Here is a 22,723-nt window from a genome sequence, read left to right as displayed (position 1 = left end):
CAACTCAGGGCTAATTAAACCCAATGATCTCAAAGACCCTAGGCAGCCATGGAAATGGGCAAACTGAAGAAATTCCCCAAAGATGCACATGTTTATTGGGATGCCAAAAAAGAGGCAATTAAAGCAGAACAGGCACCAAGAAAAGACAGACTGTAATAAGTTTTAGGACTTGTCAATGAATGAGAGATATGCATTTTTTTTCTCCTGTATCTTGTATTTTCTTTCAACCCTTTTAATGAAATGCTCTTTTCTCAAATTGCATTTCATTCCGCTGGGTATGGTAGGGTCATGCAGGCCCCCACCTGCCAAGAATGAGGCACACTAGTTTTGTCATATGAACATTGATTTTTAACTGTTGCTGGAGCGAGAAATTGACTTGAACAGATCAGCCGTGGCTGGAAAACACATTTGCATATTAACAGACGGTGCTTGTGTACACAAAGGACATTCCCTGACACATTCAACCCACAATGGACGATCACCGGATGGGGTGGGGAAGCACATTCCAGGGCCTGCTGGGGTGATGCAATCCACAGGGGCCAGCACTGGTTGGACCACCTGGTCACATAACTTTTTTTGAACTAGCCACAGAGAGTTTGAACAGAAAGACTGTTTGCTCCTGGACTGAAGATCTCTCCTGCTTGCTCCCATCTGTTTCTCACAAGCCTCTGAATCCAATGAAGACACATGAACCCCAAGAAAGAAAAGTCTCCTATAGCGAACAAGGTTTAAGAATACCGGGCCCCAACAAAAAGCAAGATCTACCTACAATCAAGGACTCTACAGTGAGCTCGAAGAACTGTAACAAAATCTCTTCAGGCATTGCCTCAAATTTATCCACTTTATTTTTATTCTGCTCTTTTCTGTTTCTATTTGCATGTGTGTATCGCGTATTCATGCTAACGTGGGCGCATTGCGCATCCGTAAGCATCAACCGAATTAGAGTTTAGTTCAAGTTTAATAAATTTCAACTTTTCTTCTTTAAACCTAAGAAAACCTGTTTGTGCTGGTTTCTTTGCCTTTATAAAATTGGAAAGCTGTGATCAAGGATTCACCAAGGGAGAGCTAAAACACAGTGTATTTAAAATTAAACCATTACGATAAGGCCAGGTGAAGACTGAAAAGGAACCCTAGACCTCTTTCTCACCAGGTCATAACAAGGTATACTGAGGTAGGTTTTCCTTCCAGCGCAAACAGGATACTGTATAGCCACAAACATATAGTGCTTAATTTTCCAACTCATTATCCAAACAATGTAGAATGACAGCCAGTTTATAGTTTTCATTAGGATAGCTGCAAAGCTAAGTGTATGCAGTGCTGAGCAAATGTTTTGAAAATTTCAGTTAAAATAAGGGCAAAGACCCAACTGTCATGTTGGCTTTTCACCATCACCAGCATCTGGATGCAGTTGTGGTGCAAAGCCAAAAACCTGATACTTGTGGCCCTGAAATCACAGAATTGTTAAAGCACAGGAGGCCATTCAGCCCATCGTATCTACACCAGATCTCCGAATGAGCAATTCACCTCGAACCATTCCCCTGCCTTCTCCCCACGACCCTGCACATTCTTCCTTTTCAGCTAACAGTCTAATTCACTTTTGAATGCCTCGATTGAACCTGCCTGCACCACACTCAGTGCATTCCAGACCTTAACCACTCAATACGTGGAGGCTTTTCCTCATGTCACTGTTGCTTCTTTTGCCAATTACATTAAATCTGTGACCTTTCATTCTTTATCCATTTGCAAGTGGGAACAGTTTCTACCCTCTCCCGACCCCTCATAATGTTGAATACCTCTATCAAGTCACCTCTCAACTTCTCTTCCCCAAGGAAAGCAGTCCCACTTCTCCAATCTTCATAACTGAAGTTCCTCCTCTCTAGAGCCATTCTCGTGAATCTTTTCTGAACTCTCTCTAATGGTTCACATTTTTCTTAAAGCCCAGAACGGGACACAGCTGAGGTCAAACTAGTGTCTTATACAAGTTCAACATAACCTCCTTGCTCTTATGCTCGATGCTCTTATTAAGTCTAGGATACTGTATGCTTTATTAACCACTCTCTCAACCTGTCCTGCTACTTCAATGATTTATGCACATATACATCCAGGTCTCTTTGTTCCTGCACCCTCTTTAGAGTTGTACCCTTTATTTTGTATTGTCTCTCCATGTTCTTCCTACCAAAATGAATCACTTCACAGTTCTCTGCATTGAACTTCATCTGCCACTATCTGCCCATTCCACCAACCTGTCTATGTCCTTTTGAAGTTCTCACTATGCTCCTCTCAGTACACAATGCTTCCAAGTTTCGTATGGCCACAGAATGGTTTATTTTCTTTTCTCCTCGGATTAAAAACAATGTGTGCCTTTAAGACTCTGTTTGAAAACAGCCTGCCTTTAAGACTGAGCAGTGTGTGCCGGCTGCACCTGGCCCTAGGCCACAGCAGAAGAGAGGTCATGTTTCCATTTGACTGTGTAAAAAAAACCCAGCTAAAACTGGTCTGAATCAGCCACCAGCGAAGCATGCTTACTGAAGCAAAAAGCTGTCTACTTCTCTTGCAGAAATTCTACCATAAGTTACAGGCCAAGTTAATTGTCTAAGGACGAAAAAACCTTTTGAAGAGACCAGTTTTAAAACCAGTTAACCGTTAGATTTGTGTGTGTGAGAGAGAATGGGGGAGTTAGATTAAAACAATTTATAAAGGTCTTTAGACACAAGTTTATCTTATTAGTGTTTAAGATTTAGGTTTTTTTTAATAAATAGTTAATTTGTTGTTCTCTAAAGATACCTGCTTTGGTCTATTTTATTCTGGGGGTTACTAGAGCGTTTAATCTGGCTGTTTTTCTGGTATTGCTGGAGTAAAGGTTCGACTGAGGGAGTGTCGGTTTTAAAATCTCTAGTGGACCCATTGCTACATTACATGTTTAAAAGAACTGTTCGATGCCTGCTGCAGCCAAAATGCTCTGAATGCCTATCAAGGACAGACTGTTTCATCAAATCCATTTGAAGACTTCGAGAGGCATTTGATTATTTTCACACTTGGATACCGCACCCATCAGGAACGTAACCCAAAAAGACTTATTTATTTATTCTTAAACAACTAATGTTTTTTTTTTAAAGGCACCACTTTTAAAACCGGTTAATTGTTAGTTTTGAGTGAGAGAATGGGGGAAGTTAGGTTAAAATAAAAAGTTATAAGGTCTTTAGACATAGGTTTATCTTAATAGTGTTGAAGATTTAGTTTTTTAATAAATAGTTAATTTGTTGTCTGAAGATACCCGATTCGGTCTGTTTTATTCTGGGGATTACTAGAGTGTTTAATTTGGCCGTTTTTCCAGTTGGGTGAGAAAACTTTAATAATATGCTGTGACCTGTGGAGTGATGGGACTGAATTGACAGTGCGCTGCTCCCGCCTCGGTCGTAACACAACAATTGGGCATCTCGTACGGGATCAGATTAATTGGGGGCCTCGCATTTGGAATCATATTAATTGCTCGACTCTGGGATAACACATAAATTGGGGTCTTATGACTGGCATCATATTAATTGCTCTCGTGTCTGGAATCATATTAATTGGGGTGCTTGATTGTCAGGATCTAAATCTAATGCCAATTACGAAAAAAACAAAAGGGACCAGGTTCCTTGTGCAATAAGGTACAGTCTATTCCATCAGAATGGCATTAGCAGTTGCAGCTGAGTTTCTGGGAAAGGAGAATGTTCCCTCAGTGACTTAATAACTTTAACTAAGAATAAACTAAAAGAATTGGCAGCAAAATAGGGGTTAGAATTGAAATCAGGTGCCCAAAAAACAGTAATAACTGGCGTAATATTTTTTTTATTTTTTTTTATTTTAGAGATACAGCACTGAAACAGGCCCTTCGGCCCACTGAGTCTGTGCCGACCAACAACCACCTATTTATACTAACCTATATGCCCTACCACCTACCTACACTAGGGGCAATTTATAACAGCCAATTTAGCTATCACCTGCAAGTCTTTGGCATGTGGGAGGAAACCGGAGCACCCAGAGGAAACCCACGCAGACACAGGGAGAACTTGCAAACTCCACACAGACAGTACCCAGAATTGAACCCGGGTCCCTGGAGCTGTGAGGCTGCGGTGCTAACCACTGCGCCACTGTGCCGCCCAACATCTAAAATTAGGAGGAGGAGGAGGATGGTAAGTCAGAGAGTGATGCAGTGGTACTGGTTAGGATTCAGTTAGAAACGGAAAAACTTATGCTTCAACAGGAAAAAGAAATAGCAATAAGAAAACTTGAATTGGAAAAAGAGGAAAGGGTGAAAGAGAGAGAGCAGAGAGAGAAAGAAGAGAGGGAATTTCGGTTAAAAGAGAGGAAACTAAGACAAAGGAGTAGTCTTGACTCCAGGGAAAGTTCGGGTCAGAAAGATTCTGAATTCAGCCTAGGACCCAATGAAAAGCTGTATAAATTTATACAAGCTCTTCCTAAGTTTGAGGAAAGGGACGTAGAGGCATTTTTCATATCTCATGGACAAGATGAGCTCGGAGAGGGCATGAGAGGAAATAGCAGAGAAACTAGAGAAAGATGTAAGTTCAGGGCTAGGGCAGGGGGGAACATTATAGGAAGTTTAGCCAGGTGGAATAGGGGAAGGGAGGGACACAACAGAGGTGGCTGATCGGATTGTCTCAATCTTAGCGACCAATTTGTGCATGAGCTCCTCACACATTGTTGGAGGTGAAGGTGGTGGAGATAGGGGTAAGGTGTTTAAAAAGACAGTTTGCAATAGAAAAGAAGTCGGGGGTTATCTTTGCATTCCAAGGTGATCCTGGAATAGTGAAGAGTTTCAGCAGACTAGAGCAGGACCCTTGCTTTATGTGGGCTAGCCAGATCTGGCAGTGAATGGCCAAACCAGTTGTCTGCCATAACCTTTCAAGCCTGCATCCCTTGGACCTGAGGAAATAGAAATGAGGGCCATTCCAGGGGGAATGACCAGGGTGAGAGAGAGTAATGGTTTTATTGGGAACGAGGGTCTCAATGGTGCAGTTGAGGGTGCAGCTGAGCAAGTCAGTAGCTGCAGGCAAGCAAAAGACTGAATGCTGGACAGTTGAAATTTTGTTAGTGCAGTTGCAAGTGAATTAGGCGATAGTTTCCTAGGAAATGATTTGGCCGGGACAAAAGTATCAGTTTCTGCTATAATTACAGAGGAACCAAGTGAAGTTAGGGAAACTAAATTACAGGAACTAGTTCCAGGAATATTTCCTGCGTGTGTCGTCACCTAAAAAATGGCTAAACAGGATCCATTGTCAGAGATAAAAGTGGCATCACAGACAGATAGCCAAGTATCTGAAACCTTATTATATACAAACTGGGTGGTTTTATTTTAATTTAAAAAAAAAAGGCAACAGATGAAACTCTCCGCCGAACGAGATAGATGTTTAACAGATCATCTATCATTGCAGCACAGTAAGCAGATCCAGAGTTATACCAAACAGCACAGACAGCTCTGACAGAGGCTGAGGCGAAAGGAGTTCCAGAAGGCTATTATATGGCAAACGGGGTTTTGATGAGGAAATGGAGATCGCCTCATGGACCTGTGGATGAAGACTGGATAGTTTTTGAACAGATAGTGGTACTACCTAAATATTGCCAGGGATTATTAAGGTTAGCACATGACATTCCTTTTGCAGGACATAGGGGAATTCAGAAGACCAAATCACATATAAGCCAACATTATTACTGGCCAGGTCTTACAAAGGATGAGACACAATTTTGTAGGGACATGTCATACATGCCAAATGGTGGGAAAACCACAACCTATCATAAAACCGGCATCACTAGTTCCCATGGCAGTGATTGCGAAACCATTTAGCAGGGTATTGATAGACTGTGTAGGACACTTGCCAAAAACAAAAGCAAGATGTCAATACATACTTCCTAAATGGATATTGCTACTTCATTTCCAGAGGTCTTTCCTTTGAGGGCAATTACTGCCAGAATAGTAGAAAAGTTAACCCAATTCTTTATGAGATATGGATTACCACCTGAAGTTCAATTGGATCAAGGTTCTAATTTCATGGCTAAGATATTTCAAGAAGTCATGGGCAATCTGGGGATTAGACAGTTGAAATTTTCAGTATATTACCCACAGTCACAGGGAGCTTTGGAGAGATACCACCAAACTCTCAAAACAATGATGAGAACATACAGTCATGAATATCCGCATGACTAGGATAAAGGACTAGAATGTTTGCCACCAGAGACTCAACGAATGAGTCTACAGGTTTCAGTCGTTTCTAATTGGTTTACAGAAAGGAAGTAAGACGTTCTCTAAAACTCAAAAGACAGATTTTAGAACAAGAGAATGAATCTTCGATACTGGACTATGTATCCATGTTCCATGAAAGGCTCCCGAAAGGGTGCGGTGTGGCACAGGAAGCATCCCAAGCCAATATGAAAAATATGGGCAGACAAGAATACAAAAACCCACAATTTTCAACCAAGGGATGAAATATTGGTGTTGTTACCGTAACAGGGGGAACCCTTAAAAGCACGGTTCAGTGGCCCATATAGAGTGATCAAAAGAGTGGGTATGGTAGATTACTTGATTGACACCCCAGATGGTCGGAAGGACAACCAGTCGTGTCACATCAATATGTTAAAGCAATATTGCAGGGAGGAGGACAAGCCAGTACAGGTATGTCAGGTAATCGGGACTGTTGAGAAGGAAAAGGATAGTGAAGAGGAGGCAGAAGGAGCCATAGACAATTCTCAGATTGAACCTCCAACTATCAGGTTGGCGAATATAGAATGGCTCGGAAAATTGGACAACATGCTTTTGCACTTAGAGGCAAAACAACGTGAAGACCTGTCCAAGCTTTTCACAACGTTTAAGAGCCTGGAGGGATAAGATAGGATCTACAAACTTAACCATATATGGGGCTGAATTTTACTCAGGCGCCACGCTTTGCGGCAGCGCCGTTTGAACTCACTGAGGTGCCCGCATTCAGCGGCCGCCAAGGAGCCCCCACAATATTTTGTGCGGAGGCTCATCTAAATAATGGGGGCGGAGCTCCCACCTCCCCAATGACGTGTAGGGCAGCCTCTGCGTCCCCAGCAACGGCGTCCAGCGCCACCGCGCAGGTGCCATTTTAAAAGGGCTTTAAGCTCGTACAATTAATTTCAATTTTTAAAGTGAAAACATAAGTGATTTGTATTAACTAGAAAGGTAAGTAATGGAGGCCCTTCCCCAACCCCTGCATTGCCTGAAATGACCATCCATTGTTTCTCAAATACACAAACTTTCCCCCACAACCTAACATTTGGCCTCTAACCCCTTCCCACCATTCACACAACCAATTACATTTATTTTCACCGCTTCCCCACCCCTCTCACCCTGGATTTGTTTGTCCTACCTTCCCCCTTCGAGGGAACATACCTTGACTGTGGCTCAACTCTCTTGAGTAGGGCAAATAAAGCAGATGAGTTGAAGGCACAGATAGGCACGTGGCAGTATATCATAGCTATTACAGAAATATAGCTTAAGGAAGGACAGGAATGACAACTCAACGTTGCCGGTTACGGGTTTTTAGACGCGATAGGGAGGGGATAAGAAAGGAGGTGGAGTGGCAATTTTGGTCAAGGAAGCTATTACAGCTGTGACGAGAGATGGATATGTTGGAAGGTTCATCAAATGAGGCGATATGGATTGAGCTAAGCATCAAAAAAGGAGAACTTTTTTGCCCAGTCTGTAGCAAGTCCAAGAGAGAGCGCAGTTTTAGACTTAGTTTTAGGAAATGAAGCTGGGCAGGTGGAAGGAGTGGCAGTGGGAGAGCATTTTGGTGGTAGTAATCATAATTCAGTCAGTTTTAACATAATTTTGGAGAAGGACAGAGATAGAACAGGTATTAGAGTTTTCAATTGGGGCAAGGCCAATTTTACTAAACTGAGGAGTGATTTAGTGAAAGTGAACTGGAAACAGCTACTTGAAGGTAAATCAAAGGCATTCAAAGTAAACATGTTCCCACAAAGAAAAAGGCTGAGACGGCCAAATCTAGAGCCCCATGGATGACAAAGAGCCTGCAAGATAAGCTAAAGCAGAAAAGGAAAGCTTATGTCCGACACCAAGAACTCAACACAACAGAAAGCAGTGAGGAGTGCAGGAAGTGGAGGGGTGAAATCAAAAAGGAAATGAGGAAAGCAAAGAGAGGGCATGAAAGAATATTGGCAAGCAAAATCATGGTGAGCCCAAAGATGTTTTAGCAATACATTAAGAGTAAGAGGATAACTAAGGAAAGAGTGGGGCCCTTTAAAAACCAAAAAGGTAACCTATGTGTACGAGCGGAAGATATGGGTATGGTTCTTAATGAATACTTTGCGTCCGTCTTCACAAAAGAGGGGGATGATGCAGATATTGTAGTTAAGCAGGAGGAGTGTGAAGTATTGGATGTGATAAACATAGGGAGAGGGGAAGTATTAATGGGATTAGCATCCTTGAAAGTTGATAAATCACCAGGGCTGGATGAAATGTACTCCAACTAAGAGGGAGCTAAAAGAAAAGGTGTTCAAAATTAAACTGTTACAGTAAGACTAGGTGAAGGCTGAGAGGGAACCCTAGACCCCTTTCTCACCTGGTTGTAACAATGGAAACAGAAAAAAATTATAAACATTCCTTCCTTTGAGTAGGGAAAGAACGTTTCAAGATTCGAGCTTTAGCTAAATTATGCAGATTACAAAGTAAACATCATACTATAACAAGAATAATGAGTAAAACTACATTTAAAGATAACATTCCAGAGGTCACTGCAATACCAGACTTCAAAACCCTTTCTAAATTAAAAATTAGCATTTATGGTTACATTTGTGATGCACCCAAAAATTAAATATCACATACCTTGGCAGCTGAATCTGAGTCCTTACCACGCAAAAGACCGAGTACTTGACACAGGCATGATTTAAAGTGTTCATACCTAAGATGAAAGCAAAGAACTTGAACAGAGTCACTTTTTTCAACGTCCACCATATTCTTAAATTGTTGCTACCAACATGTCTATTTTGCATTAGGAAAGAGACTACATCAGAAGTCTTCATAACTTTGATTTTTCCTATTATTTTGAATTAGGACATCACTGGGAATTTGCACTTTGATGTTTAACAAACTGAAAGGTAGGAAAGCAGTACTTAGAAGAATGTATACAAGACAGAATAAACCTTTGCTTATTTCATTGGAGAGTTGAGCAAAGAAAGCGGCTCCTAACATAACAGGACCCTGTGAACCATATTGTTCGAAGTTAATTTGACATCGAGAAAAGGAAACCCTTAAACCCGATTAGCTAGTGGGGCTAGTAGTACAAGAGGTAAATCTTCAGCAGTTGTTTGGTGTCGGTGCCATCTTCAAAAAACCTCCTCAAACGAAAATTAGACAATTTTTCAAAAAAGCTGACTCAAATCACTACATTTTGCCACTGTTACAGGTGCCGTCTTTCAGATGAAACTGTAAGCCGAGGCCCATTTGCTTGCTTGGGTGGATGTAAAAGACCCCATAGCATTAGGTCAGAGAAGAGCAGGGAGTTATCCCTGGTGTACTGGCCTATATTTATCCCTCAATCAACAACATAGAAGTTATCTGTTTGTTGTTGCTGTTTGTGGGAGTTTGCTGTGTGCATACTGGCTGCAGCATTAGCTGTAAAGCGCTTTAAAATGTCTGGTGATCATGAAAAGGGCGACATAAATGCGCCTTTAAGAGTCCAGTATAGTTAGGGGAAATCCAAATGTGAACTTTAGATCCGCATATCTAAATTTAGATCTCCTAAAGGAAAACAAAGTTTAGAAAGAACTTCCATTTTATAGCACCCTTCCCATCTCAGGACATCCCAAAGTGCTTTACATCCAAATATGTACTTTTGAGGTGCAATTACTATTGTAATATAGGAAGCACAGCAGACAATTTGTACAAAGTAAGGTCCTACAAAAAGCATTGACATTATGACCATATAATCTGCCTTTGTGATATTGGTTGAGGGATAATCATCATCCAGGACACAGGGGAGAACACCCCTGCTCTTTTCAACAGGATCTTTTACCTCCACCCGAGAAAGCAGATAAGGTCTCAGTTTAACTTTTCATCCGAAAGACAGCACCTCCGACAGTCTAGCACTCCCTCAGTACATCAATGAAGTGTCAGCCTAGATTATGCACTTGAAGTCTCCAGTGCAACTTGAACCCACAACCTTCTGACTCAGAGGCCGCCAAGCTACCACTCAGACAAGATTGTTTGGGTTACATAAGAGGTTTGGTTTTACCTTAACATTTTGACAGTTCCACAGTAAATACAGTTGTTAAATACAGATGAAACATAATTTAGCCTCAATTAATTTGCATAATTGCAATCAAATACAAAGAAGAAAGTTGCATTTATATAATGTTTTCCACATCCCCAGGACATCCTGCTGGTCAATAAATTACTTTTGAAGTGTATGTTATGTAAGGAAATGTAGCAGCCAAACATAGGAACAAGCTCATATAAGTGGCAAGTAAGATAAATAACCAGTTATCTGTTCTGGTGGAAGGACAAATGTTGACCAGAACACTAGGATAACCCCTACTCTTCCATGTATAGTATAAAATTTTACATCCACCTGAATGTTGACTAGACATCTCTCTATTGCCCAATCTGCAAGACATCACAGTTGATAATGCAATCTTCCCTCAGTACTGCAAGGAATATCAGCCTAGAATATGTACTCCAGTCTGGAGTGAGATTCGAATCTTAAACCTTCTGATTTTAAGGTAAAGATAGACATCTCAGGAGTTTGAGTTGACGATTGCAGAAAGGACAGAAAATCTAAAAAGACTGGGCCGTGCTGTACACACAGCTAATAGTCAGGCACCTCTGGATGAGTCTGAAGTGCTCCTCTTCGGTGTTAAGTGAGTGATGTTACTTCAAGTGCCTGAGGATGGAAAAGAACTAAAATGGCTGATCTCTGAATCCAAAACAATGACATTTTTAAGCTTGTGGCATTTTTACATTTGTATTTTACACAAAAAGACCAGTCCGGCATTTTGAACAGACAGTACTCTCCCGAGAATTTCCTTTCTGTTATGGAATTGTAGACCTGAAGTTATTATGAGAGTAATGCAGATCAAAATAACTAGATACCAAAACTTTTAAATTAGAACTGGAAAATTAGGTCCACAGTTAATGATTCAAAAAATATAGTTTGGAGCTGCAGCATTTGGCATAATTTACTTCCTGACCAGAAGTTCACAGGTGCAATTTTCATCAACGCTAGCAAAGAATACTCGACCTTTGGAGAAAATCTGCAATCTTTGAATTCTTAAGAAGATCCACCAGCAGATCTACGGCATATTTTCTGGTTAGTGTTCCATCTCCATTCACCAGAATATTAAATATAAGCTGAAAGGTCTGGTGGATGTTCTTGGCATGAAACAGCTGTGTTTAAAAACAAAGAAGCATTGAGAGAGAAAATCAGAATGAGAGTATGGATACCCTGGGTATCTCATTCAATTGATCAATACCTTGCCTACAATAATTTGAATAGGTTGCATTGCATGTTAGAAGCAATACCTCTCCAAAAGCACTTGAGGAAGTTCTGTATACTAGCAGGTCATGACAATGTTTTTAAACACCACCTCCTCCAACCTTACCCCTCCCCGTCTCTCTACCCAGATGTCCATGATGCAAAACATGCATCAACACCTTTAGGAACCTCCAAACAGCTACTAAGAAGTTTGTACAGGGTAGAATTTTGTTCTCCAATACAGTGCACACGTTCTTCCTAAAAGGAGCACTTTTCACTTACCCAAGCACACACAGCTTAAGGGCAGCTTGACAAAGCCAAGGCTTAGGAACCCAGGTACATACAGCATTGTGAGCTTAACCAGCTCAAACTACACAGCTCACCAGAACTATCAAACAGTCTACCCATTTCTCTTAACATCTTCCTCCACATAAACTCTCCTACCCATACTCACGCTCACACCCCACGATCTTGCCATCTCATGTGACCTCTCTATTCCCATTGTCTCAATCAGACAAGGCTATCTCTGCTCATTTCCTTTTATCCCCACCACTCACATCCCCCTTCTATCATCACTTTTTCCTGTATCCGCTCATAAGAAATTCTCCTGCCCAAGTCATTTATAACAGAACTCTAACTCACAACTGTCTAGCCTTTAGCCTTCCATATTCTATGATAGCTGTACCACGACCGATGTGCTCAATCATAGCATAACCTCAACCTCCCGCAGATTCTCTGCCTCTCTCTTCTTCTTTAAGCTGTCCTCCTTAAAACTAAGATTTTGGTCATCTGTTCTTTCTTTCAGTATCTATTTTTGCCTGATTACATTCTTGTGAAATGCCTTGGAACATTTCAATATGTTAACACTATATAAATGTATATCTACATTTCCTCATTTTATTTGTAGAATTAAAATTTCAAGCTTATAAAGGCACACAAATATTCTAAATGTCCACTGTAAGTAAAACTGAAAAAGATAATTAACAGAATAGCTGAAATACTTGATGTTTCCTCTGTTCAGCCAGTATGATTACGAGCAGTAAAGAAGGTCAAGTAAATAACCAAATCAAAGCTGTTTTAAAAGAAACACAAAAATGATGTCTTCAAAAGGAACTGAATAGACCTACAGTTCATCTCTTTGACAATGAATGTGTTCATGAACTTATCCACCAAAAATGAAAACAAGCTTAAGAAAATATAGTGTAATATTACTCAATGATTAGTCCATAAAATGCTTAGCAGTACTATGCATAGCAGTATAGATATTTTTTGATGAAGGGTCATGAACTAGATCAATAAAAGGCATTTCAGATCTTACCTTCTCTCCAACCTCTTCATTCAGAGTTAGGCTTGCCAGTATAGAAAGTGCAAAAACCACAACTGTCAAACTACTGTGAGCTAAGAATTTGATAAGAGACCGATAAAATCCTTTTATGTAGTTCTGTGAAAATAACAAAGGTGAGATAACACAAAAAGACTACTTATTCATCTGCATATCAAGTACCTTAAAACCTATCCCTGCAGTCATTTTAAACAGATGTTGTTCGAACAAGGCGGGGTGGGAGGAGGCGGGGTAGGGGGAAAGAGCGGGGGGGGGGGGGGGGGGAGAAGACAGGCAGGAGGGGGCGGGGGGGGGGGGGGGGGGAGGAGGAGCGGGAGGAGTGGTGCTGAACATTGTGCAATCATCAGTGAACATCCCCACTTCTGACCTGCTGATTGAAGGAAGGTTATTGATGAAGCAGCTGAAGATGGTTGGGCCTAGGACACTACCCTGAGAAACTCCTGCAGTGATGTCCTGGAGCTCAGATGATTGACCTCCAACAACCACAGCCATCTTCCTTTGCGCTAGGTATAATTCCAACCAGTGAAGAGTTTCCCCGAATCCCACAGATTCCAGTTTTGCTCAGGTTCCTTGATGCCATACTAGATCAAATGCTGCCTTGATGTCAAGGGCAGTCACCCTCACCTCACGTTCAGCTCTTTTGTTCATGTTTGAACAAAGGCTGTAATGAGGTTAGGGGCCAAGGGGCCCTGGCAGAACCCAAACTGAGTGTCACTGAGCAAGATATTGCTGAGCAACTGCTGCTTGATAACACTGTCAATGATAACTTCCATCACTTTACTGATGATCGAGAGTAGACTGATGGGGTGGTAATTGGCCAGGTTGGATTTGTCTTTCTTTCTGTGTACAGGACACACCTGGGCAATTTTCCACATTACAGGGTAGATGCCAGTGTTGTTGCTGTACTGGAACAGCTTGGCTAGGGGCACAGCAAGTTCTGGAGCACAGGACTTCAGAACTATTACCGGAATGTTGTCAAAGCCCATAGCCTTTTCAGTATCGAGTGCCTTCAGTCATTTCTGGATATCACGTGGAGTGAATCAAATTATCTGAAGACTGGTATCTGTGATGCTGGGGATTTCAGGAGGAGACCGACATCAATCATCCACTCAGCACTTCTGGCTACAGACTGTTGCAAATGCTTCAGCCTTATCTTTCGCACAGATGTGCTGGGCTCCCCCATCATTGAGGATGAAGATATTTGTGGAGCCACCTCCTCCTGTTAGCTGTTTAATTGCCCACCACCATTCATGACTGGATGTGGCAGGACTGCAGAGATTAGATCTGATCCATTGGTTGTGGGATGGTTTAGCTCCATCACATGCTGCTTAGGCTGTTTGGCATGCAAGTAGTCCTGGTTTGTAGATTCACCAGGCTGACACCTCATTTTGAGGTATGCCTGGTGCTGCTCCTGGCGCGTCTTCCTGCACTTTTCATTGAACCAGGGTTGATCCCCCGGCTTGATGGTAATGGTAGGGTGGGGGATATGCCAGGTCATGAGGTCACAGATTGTGGTTGAGTACAATTCTGCTGCTGCTGATGGTGGTCCACAGCGCCTCATGGATGCCCTGTTTTGCATTGCTGGATGTGTTCGAAATCTATCCCATTTAGCACAATGGTAGTGCCAGACAACATGATGGAGGATATTCTCAATGTGAAGACAGGACTTCATTTCCACAAGAACTGTGCGGTGGTCACTCTTGTTATAGAATCTCCAGGCCTGTTTGTGAAGACGACACTGAGACCAGGAAGCTTAGGTAGAGGCTGTTTATTGCTTGCCACAGAGCTTCCTTCTCCACTCCAGCCAGTGTTGGCTGGCTCTTCTTTATATACATATATTTGAATACAATTAACTAACACCCTACATCTATTCACCCTATTAACTTGAACTACCAAGTATTTATCATCCATTAATAAAAATTCAGACCCAACAACTCCTACCAATATTCTCATGGATAGATGCATCTGCAGCAGGCAGATTAGTGAGGATGAGGTCAAGTATGTTTTCCCCTCTTGTTGGTTTCATCACCACCTGCCGCAGACCCAGTCTAGCAGCTATGTCCTTTAGGACTCAGTCTGTTCAGTCAGTAGTGGTGCTACCGAGCCACTCTTGGTGATGGACATTGATGTCCACCGCCCAGAGTACATTCTGTGCCCTTGCCACCCTCAGTGCTTCCGCCAAGTGGTGTTCAACATGGAGGAGTACTGATTCATCAGCTGAGCGGGAGTGGGGGAGGGGTAGGTGGTAATCAGCAGGTTTCCTTGCCCATGTTTGACCTGATGCCATGAGAATTGCTGGGGTCTGGAGTTGATGTTGAGGACTCTGGGCAACTCTATCTCGACTGTATACCACGGTGCCATTAGGACAGGACATACCCAGGGATGGTGATGGTCGTGTCTGGGACATTGTTTGTAAGTATAATTCGGCGAGTATGAATATGTCTGGCGGTTGCCTGACTTGTCAGTGGGACAGCTCTCCTAATTTTTGCACAAGCCCTCAAATGTTAGTGAGGAGGACTTTGCAGGGTCGACAGGGTTGTGTTTGCCATTGTCATTTCCACTGCCTAGGTCCATGCCGGGTGGTCTGTCTGGTTTCATTCCTTATCGACTTTTTAAGCAGTTAGAAAAAACTGAGTGGATTGCTAGGCCATTTCAGAGGGCATTTTAAGAGTCAACCACATTGCTGTGGGTCTAGAGTCACATGTAGGCCAGACAGGTAAGGACAGCAGATCTCCTTCCCTAAAGGACATTAGTGAACCAGACGTGTTTTTGCGACAATCGAATGCTGCCAGGATACCAGGCATTGACTTGCATGATGTGCTGCCGTGGTGACACACCAACTAAGCATTGTGGGAGTGGAATCCTTTTTGGTTCCAGTACATGGCAAAGTTGACATGCGGCGCCTGCAAAGCAAGGTACATGCAACCAATAGCACCCTGCACCATGCAGAAGCCTGCAACCTGAACAAACCCTGGTGCTTGCTCTGCATGCTTGTATTTTAGCAAAAGGGAAGATGAAGTTCACTTTCTTGGAATAGAGATACTTATTGATCTCCCTTATGCCAACAGTGGACAGATGGCAAACTGTTGGATGCTGCAAACATCTCCAGTATAGCATTGCAGGAGCCAGACACACAAGTTCATCTCAACATTCATTTTCATAGCTAATGGCAATGCGGTCCTTCCTGCGGCTTAAACACACACAGCTGTGAGCACGTTGAGAGCATGTCAACTGCACTTTTACGCAGAAAAATGATAGTGGTATCAAATGAGTATTGCATGCTGATTTGCATTGTAATTTGCCTGCTCTGCATGCTTCCAGATGTTCACTGTGCTCTTGTGCCAACATCTGCACCAAAATGGCTAATGGCAAACTTCATGTCACAAGTGTGCGCTCACTCCGTAGACACCATTTTGGACCTCTAAGGGCACTGGCAGCATGCAAAATAACGGACACTATCGCACTTAATTTCTTACTCAATATTTCTATGCCAAATAGATCAATTTTAAGGTTACGCACCCTTGCTCTGTGTTCACTACCAAACAAAATAGCTTTTATGTATCCACCTCATCAAAAATAAACAGTTGGACATGAATTCTGCTTGTCTGATAAGGAACACAGAGCAAGGGTGCATAACCTTAAAATTAGGGTCAAGTCATTCAGGAATGAAATCAGGAAGCATTTCCTCGCACAAAGGATAGTGGAAATCGGAATCTTCTCCCAAAAAGCTGTGGATGCTGGATCAATTGAAACTTTTTTTTGAAAAGGTAAAAGCTATCAAGGGATATGGATCAAAAGCAGGTAAATGGGGTCCAGGTACAGATCAGCCAAGATCTAAGTAAATGGTGGAACAAGTTTGAGGCACTAAATAGCTTACAGCCAATGCTGAAGCAGTGCACTTCTCAGCACCTAGGTCTGCTGTTGCACCTGCCACATCAATTTTTAAACCATTGTCAATATTGGCAATGAAAACCTTTCATTTACATGGCACCTATCATGACCACAGGATGTCCCAAAGCACTTTACAGTAAAAAAAAAACTACTTTTTGAAGCGTATTCACAGTTGTAATAATGTAGTAAGTCCTGATGTCTGACCTTGACCGAGCCATTCTCCGTGCTAAATAGAATGGTCAATTTTGTAAACAAACGTGCAGGAAGCAAATGACGAATATTTTGTGAATTGACTGAACTTTGTATTGCACAGCTTGTATAGCGCTCAGGTTTGATTACACGCACTTCAATAGTTGGTCTGCTGTTCGATGGTAAAAATTCAAGTGGTCTCTCTACTGTTTCATTTAAATTGCTAAATTCAACTGCACGATTTGATTTTTTTTGAGCAGACCAGAACTTGGAATTAATAGGAATTGACTCTACAATCAGGTTTACTTTATCATAATTTCAACTTAGTGGAATCCAAACAAACAAAGTTACATGAATAAGAGTTCTTACCAAAGATTTTATATGGGCTTGAACAGAAAGGTTGTGCCGACACAGGTTTGCCATCAACCCTAGACATGGCATTGTTAGCTCATCTTCTGGGGCTTGACTGTATTAGAACAGAATTCACATTAATTAGCTCGTCTGGCATTAATCCACTGACGATAGTTTACATTAAAATGATATCTTGCCATCTGCAATAAGGTGCTTAAAATTAAGCCTTCAAATAAAAAAGAACTAGTCATATCACTGTAAATTAACAAATTAGAGCTGGCAGTCATTTGGCTATGCAACATCTGGTCTACTTAACTGTATATTTGTAAAGCAGAATTCCAATTTCCTCGGAGAAACAGAACTGGATTAAAAATGAGTTGATAAATTCAGTTAGAATTACCTCAAGTTAAAATCGCTATCCAGTTGATAGCTTTGTTGTGATATGGCTGTATATTACTACTTGTTGAAAATATTGACATTCATTGCTTATTTTGTGTACAAATTGCTGTAACTAAACAGTGTTACTCCCCAATTCCATTTTCCTTTTAAGATTAACACTTTACCTAATGCATGGTTAGATCATTTTCTGGCCATCCTGTATCTTCCATTTCATATTGCAAATGTTAATTTTCTACCATGTGTGTTACAAGCATTTCCTTGAATAAGCAGAAGGATGTGGGCTAGATAGTCAAAACAATTACTTTTCCTGTGATGTATAGTATACTTAGGTAGCATAACAGACACTGAAGCCAGTGTACATCTGTTCCCTGGATTGAGAAATTATACCCTGCCTATATTTTGCAGTGCTGTTAATAAAGTTTTGACAATCTGTGAATTAACTATACGGTATCCAAAACCACAATATATCCTTAGAGTCAGCAATACAATTCTATTTTAAACTCATGTTTATATCCAAGTACAAGTGCCTTTTCAATACAAGAATTGAAAAGTGAACCAAGATCCAATTTCCCTGATGTTTGATAATACTGTTGTCAAATACGTTCACTTCCTATATTGGTTTGTAGTTATTTCTAATTTAGATTCATTGGCCTTAACAAAGGTTAACCTGAAGATACACAAAACTTCAACAAAGCCATGCCCTATTTCTTTAGTCAAGAAATGGAGATTAAAAAACTTCATGCTTTTAAGCCACAAAACTAAACAAAGCAGGAGAGATGGCTGCGTATGGCTTTATAGTACAGGAGGCACACCAGAGTTCTGCATTAGCTGAATGTTGTGAAGGGTGAAATCAGGGAGGTTGGTGTCAAACGCATTGCAGATATCATCTACAAAGGTGAACACATGGATTACATTTCAGCAGCAGTGAAGGAAGCAGCGGAGGTGTCAGCAGACAATGCTCTGGAGATGAAAATGACAATTTTGGTGATGGACTGAATGTTAAGCAAAAAGACAGCAATGGATTTAACTTGAGAGAGCGGCACAGAAGTATTTCGGCCAGAGGCGTGTAGGTACTGGTGAAAGCATGAAGGGTGGCTTGTTTTTGCTGACATGAGGCTGAAGGAAATTCTGATTCTTCCAGGCCCTGAAGGACAGTCGGAAGTGTAACAAAGGTCTGCTTGGTAATAGTAGATCGATAGTTTTGGATGTCATTGACGGGCACATAGAAGCTTACCCTATGCTAATGTCACTAAAGTTGCTAAGGAGCAACCTGTAAATAATGAATAGAAGATGACCAAGGATGGAGCTCTGGAACATACTGGGGATTACAATGTTTATGGGATGAAAAATTGTTTGAAAAGTAGTTAGTATATTGGCTCAGATTTCCATGAAATCTGAACAGGCTGTGGAGGAAAGGAGCGCTCAATAGCTTGAAAGGTTGAGGAGATGACGTCGGAAAAAATGAGACACACAGGTTTTCAGCAACTTTGACCAGACTAGTCTTCGTGCTTTTAGGTAGATTGGAAATCAGATTGGAGGAACTTAACAGAATTTGTGAAGGGTGTGACTTGTGTGACAACAACATATTTAAAGATGTTGGAGAGAAAGGCTCAGTTGTAGGTAGTTGGATTGTAAGGATGATGACGATTTTAAAAGAGTTGAAAACAATGATGCAATAGAGAGAACACTGGCCAGAGGTTTTTTTGGGGGGGGATTGGGGGGTTTGAAGAGGGGTGGAAGTTGGATAGACAGCAATTTGCTTACTGAAGGGAGGGGGAAAATGGAGAAACCAGGTTGGTGGGTATCAAAGGCTAGGAATGTGGAATCAATTGGAAATCTTCTTCTCTTCTGTCTTTGGCCTCCTTATCTCGAGAGACAATGGATAAGCGCCTGGAGGTTTGTGAAGCAGCGCCTGGAGTGGCTATAAAGGCCAATTCTAGAGTGACAGGCTCTTCCACAGGTGCTGCAGAGAAATTTGTTTGTTGGGGCTGTTACACAGTTGGCTCTCCCCTTGCACCTCTGCCTTTTTTCCTGCCAACTACCAAGTCTCTTCGACTCACCACACTTTAGCCCCGCCTTTATGGCTGCCCGCCAGCTCTGGCGGACGCTGGCAACTGACTCTGGCGGACGCTGGCAATTGGAAATAGCCTGTCAATAATTGAGACATTAAGGCAGCGAATAAGAACTTCAATACAATCAGAATATCAAAGCCGCAAATTCCACCTGAGTTTATCGATTTAGGTTAACAGCAATAATGTTATTACAAACTTACATATGTTTCACCAGAAATGCAATCAGTTCATCAATATTTGCACTACAATGAAAAACTCTGGTATTGTAAGTCATTTTCTGTAGAAGCTGCAGGCTCTGTTGAAAAAGAAATGAAGTAATTTACTAAAATTCAAAACTTTGCAATCAACACAGACCTTAAAAGTAATTAAACAAAAGTCTCTGGTGCTCAAACTTTCATATTACTTTCAAGAGCAATAAATGTGAACACAGAACTGTGTGTTAGTAAAGATTTCATTATATTTATCTGACACTTGTTTAGATTAGATTAGAGATACAGCACTGAAACAGGCCCTTCGGCCCACTGAGTCTGTGCTGACCATCAACCACCCATTTATACTAATCCTACACTAATCCCATATTCCTACCAAACATCCCCACCTGTCCCTATATTTCCCTACCACCTACCTATACTAGTGACAATTTATAATGGCCAATTTACCTACCAGCCTGCAAGTCTTTTGGCTTGTGGGAGGAAACCGGAGCACCCGGAGAAAACCCACGCAGACACAGGGAGAACTTGCAAACTCCACACAGGCAGTACCCAGAATCGAACCCGGGTCCCTGGAGCTGTGAGGCTGCGGTGCTAACCACTGCGCCACTGTGCTGCCCTGTTTTCAGACAGATTCTTTGATAGCTAATAAATAAATGTGGGGACAGATCATAAGTAAGCTAATCAGCTAACAAACTAACTGTGGAGCCAATTTATAAAAAATAACAAGCAGAAGCTGACAGGACAGCTGCAGATAGCTTAATAGTAGCCTATTGTTTAATAATCAGCCTGATGGGATCCAACAACTTGGCGTAGTCGGCAGGATCGCTAGACGATCATGGACACCGGACCTATATCGGCCCCCGGAGGTAAGGACTCCTGTTTACTTTAAAAAGTCCTCGGCCGTTGTCTAGTTTCGGTACTCCACCACGCGATCCCTAACTCTTCCAAGGCTCGAGACCCCCTTTATAGACGTCTAAATCGGCGGTGTTCGATGGTAATACACAAGCCCGGCTGAAAAGCTCCACGGCTGGAGACCCCCTCCCCCACACAAAATTGGTAGAATGACTAACGAAGAAAACTGACCGTTGCCAACCACCGTAAAAGGAAGGCGGGCCCCGCCAGATGTTTCTGAAGATGAAATTCTTCGGCAGTTAAAAGGATATATAGTGCAACAGTTTAATTTGGCTAAAACCTGCACTGAAATTGAACAGAAATACGGTGTCTCCAAGGGACAGTGGTCCCTGGAAGATATAAAGAGTGTTTTGGGAAAAACGACCCGTTTAAAGGATAAAGAACTGACCCAATGGTTCTTAGTCGTAATGGGCCAGATCAGACAGTGTAATGCAATTATCCAACAAGTTCAACGCGACCACGACCTGAATAATGTGAAGGACCAACTGAAGGCGGTTTGCGAACAATTATGAAAGAAAAAGCTTAAATTAGAAAAATTAGAGACTGAAGAACAATCTGAAAAGGAAAGGCTGGAGACTGAAATTAAAGAACTTAAAAAACAATTACAAGACGGACAGGCGACCCAACCGAAGGGACCGGGACCGCCCTGCGGACCCCGCCGACCACAACCATCTCACCTGTACCCGAATCTGGAGTCGTTACTGAAAGAACTACGAAAAATGCAACTCCGTGAAGCCAGTATGGAGGAAGCTGAGTCCTCCAGCGAAGAAAGTGATAGTGATGAGTTTCCTTTTGCGCGGCTCGCCCCCCCTTAAACAGAAACGCGGTAAGGTCAAACAGGAAAAGACGACTACAGACGGTAACGAGGTGATCACATCTGAGCACAACACTTATTGGATGCATGTCCCGGTGGATCCTGAGTAAATTGATAAATGGTCCAAAGAATTGCCTGACCCGAAAAAGGGGGGTCAGAAGACGTGGGGACAGTTAGAACGTCTGAAGGGAATTTACCACCTCGACCCATGGGACGGGGTACAGATTTTGACTGTGATGGTGCCCGGGCGTGCGGGGCGAAGACTGAACAGAGAGGTCCAAACTGCTTTGGGCGAGGATGAGCAACAGCTAGATGCCGGATGGGCTGCGATTAGTCAGTGGCTGCGAGCATTCCGTCCCGCAAAGACGGACTGGAATAAAATTACAGCCTGTCAGCAAAAAGGTACCAAGCAGGTGCTGGAGTATGAAGAGAGGTTTAGATCTGTTTGGCTGGAACACTCGAGGATATCGGACACCTTCCCCTTTGTCACCTCACTTGCTTATAACCTTTTAAATTTCTAATATTTGTCAGTTCCGAAGAAGGGCCACTGACCCGAAACGTTAACTCTGCTTCTCTTTCCACAGATGCTGCCAGATCTGCTGAGTGGTTCCAGCATTTCTTGTTGTTTCAGATTTTCAGCATCCACAGTATTTTGCTTTTATTCTTGCTCCAGAGGATCTGGATGATACCCGTTTTGTGCCTTTGAAGTCTGCCTTTGTTGCGGGGCTAAAACCAGAATTATCCAAGATGCTGAAGGTAACCTTACCAGAGTGGGAAGGCACAGGAGTAACCTATGCGCAGTTGATTGATCGATGCAGTCAGCTGGACAGGGACATGGGAGCAAAGCTCCGATGCTCTGCAGGCGGGTTGGACGCCCAAAGGCGCTGATAAGGCGCAAGATAGGCGACCCGGGGCATGCTACTACCGCGGGAAGGAAGGCCATTGGGCTAAAATGTGTAGAGCGAAGGGACGGGGAAGAGGACGGCAAGGATACAATCTGGCACCAAGACCAGGTCCCTCCCGAGGAC

At 42.3% G+C, this 22,723-nt stretch overlaps 1 protein-coding gene across 4 annotated transcripts in view; it reads right to left on the bottom strand.

Annotated features, from left to right (window-relative positions):
- cip2a (cellular inhibitor of PP2A) overlaps positions 1-22,723 on the bottom strand; it is a 102,377-nt gene that overhangs the window by 65,291 nt on the left and 14,363 nt on the right. For all 4 annotated transcript variants that reach the window (XM_068040881.1, XM_068040880.1, XM_068040883.1 and 1 more), the window contains 5 exons: positions 19,958-20,052; positions 17,305-17,401; positions 12,832-12,954; positions 11,280-11,425; positions 8,867-8,942 (listed from right to left, as the gene is read on the bottom strand). In XM_068040881.1, coding sequence (XP_067896982.1) covers positions 8,867-8,942; positions 11,280-11,425; positions 12,832-12,954; positions 17,305-17,401; positions 19,958-20,052 — 537 coding nt within the window. The remainder of the gene's footprint in view (positions 1-8,866; positions 8,943-11,279; positions 11,426-12,831; positions 12,955-17,304; positions 17,402-19,957; positions 20,053-22,723) is intronic.

Source organism: Heterodontus francisci, chromosome 10 (assembly GCF_036365525.1).
Source record: "Heterodontus francisci isolate sHetFra1 chromosome 10, sHetFra1.hap1, whole genome shotgun sequence".
NCBI classification, from domain to species: domain Eukaryota; kingdom Metazoa; phylum Chordata; class Chondrichthyes; order Heterodontiformes; family Heterodontidae; genus Heterodontus; species Heterodontus francisci.
This window is presented reverse-complemented; position numbering and strand designations above follow the sequence as displayed.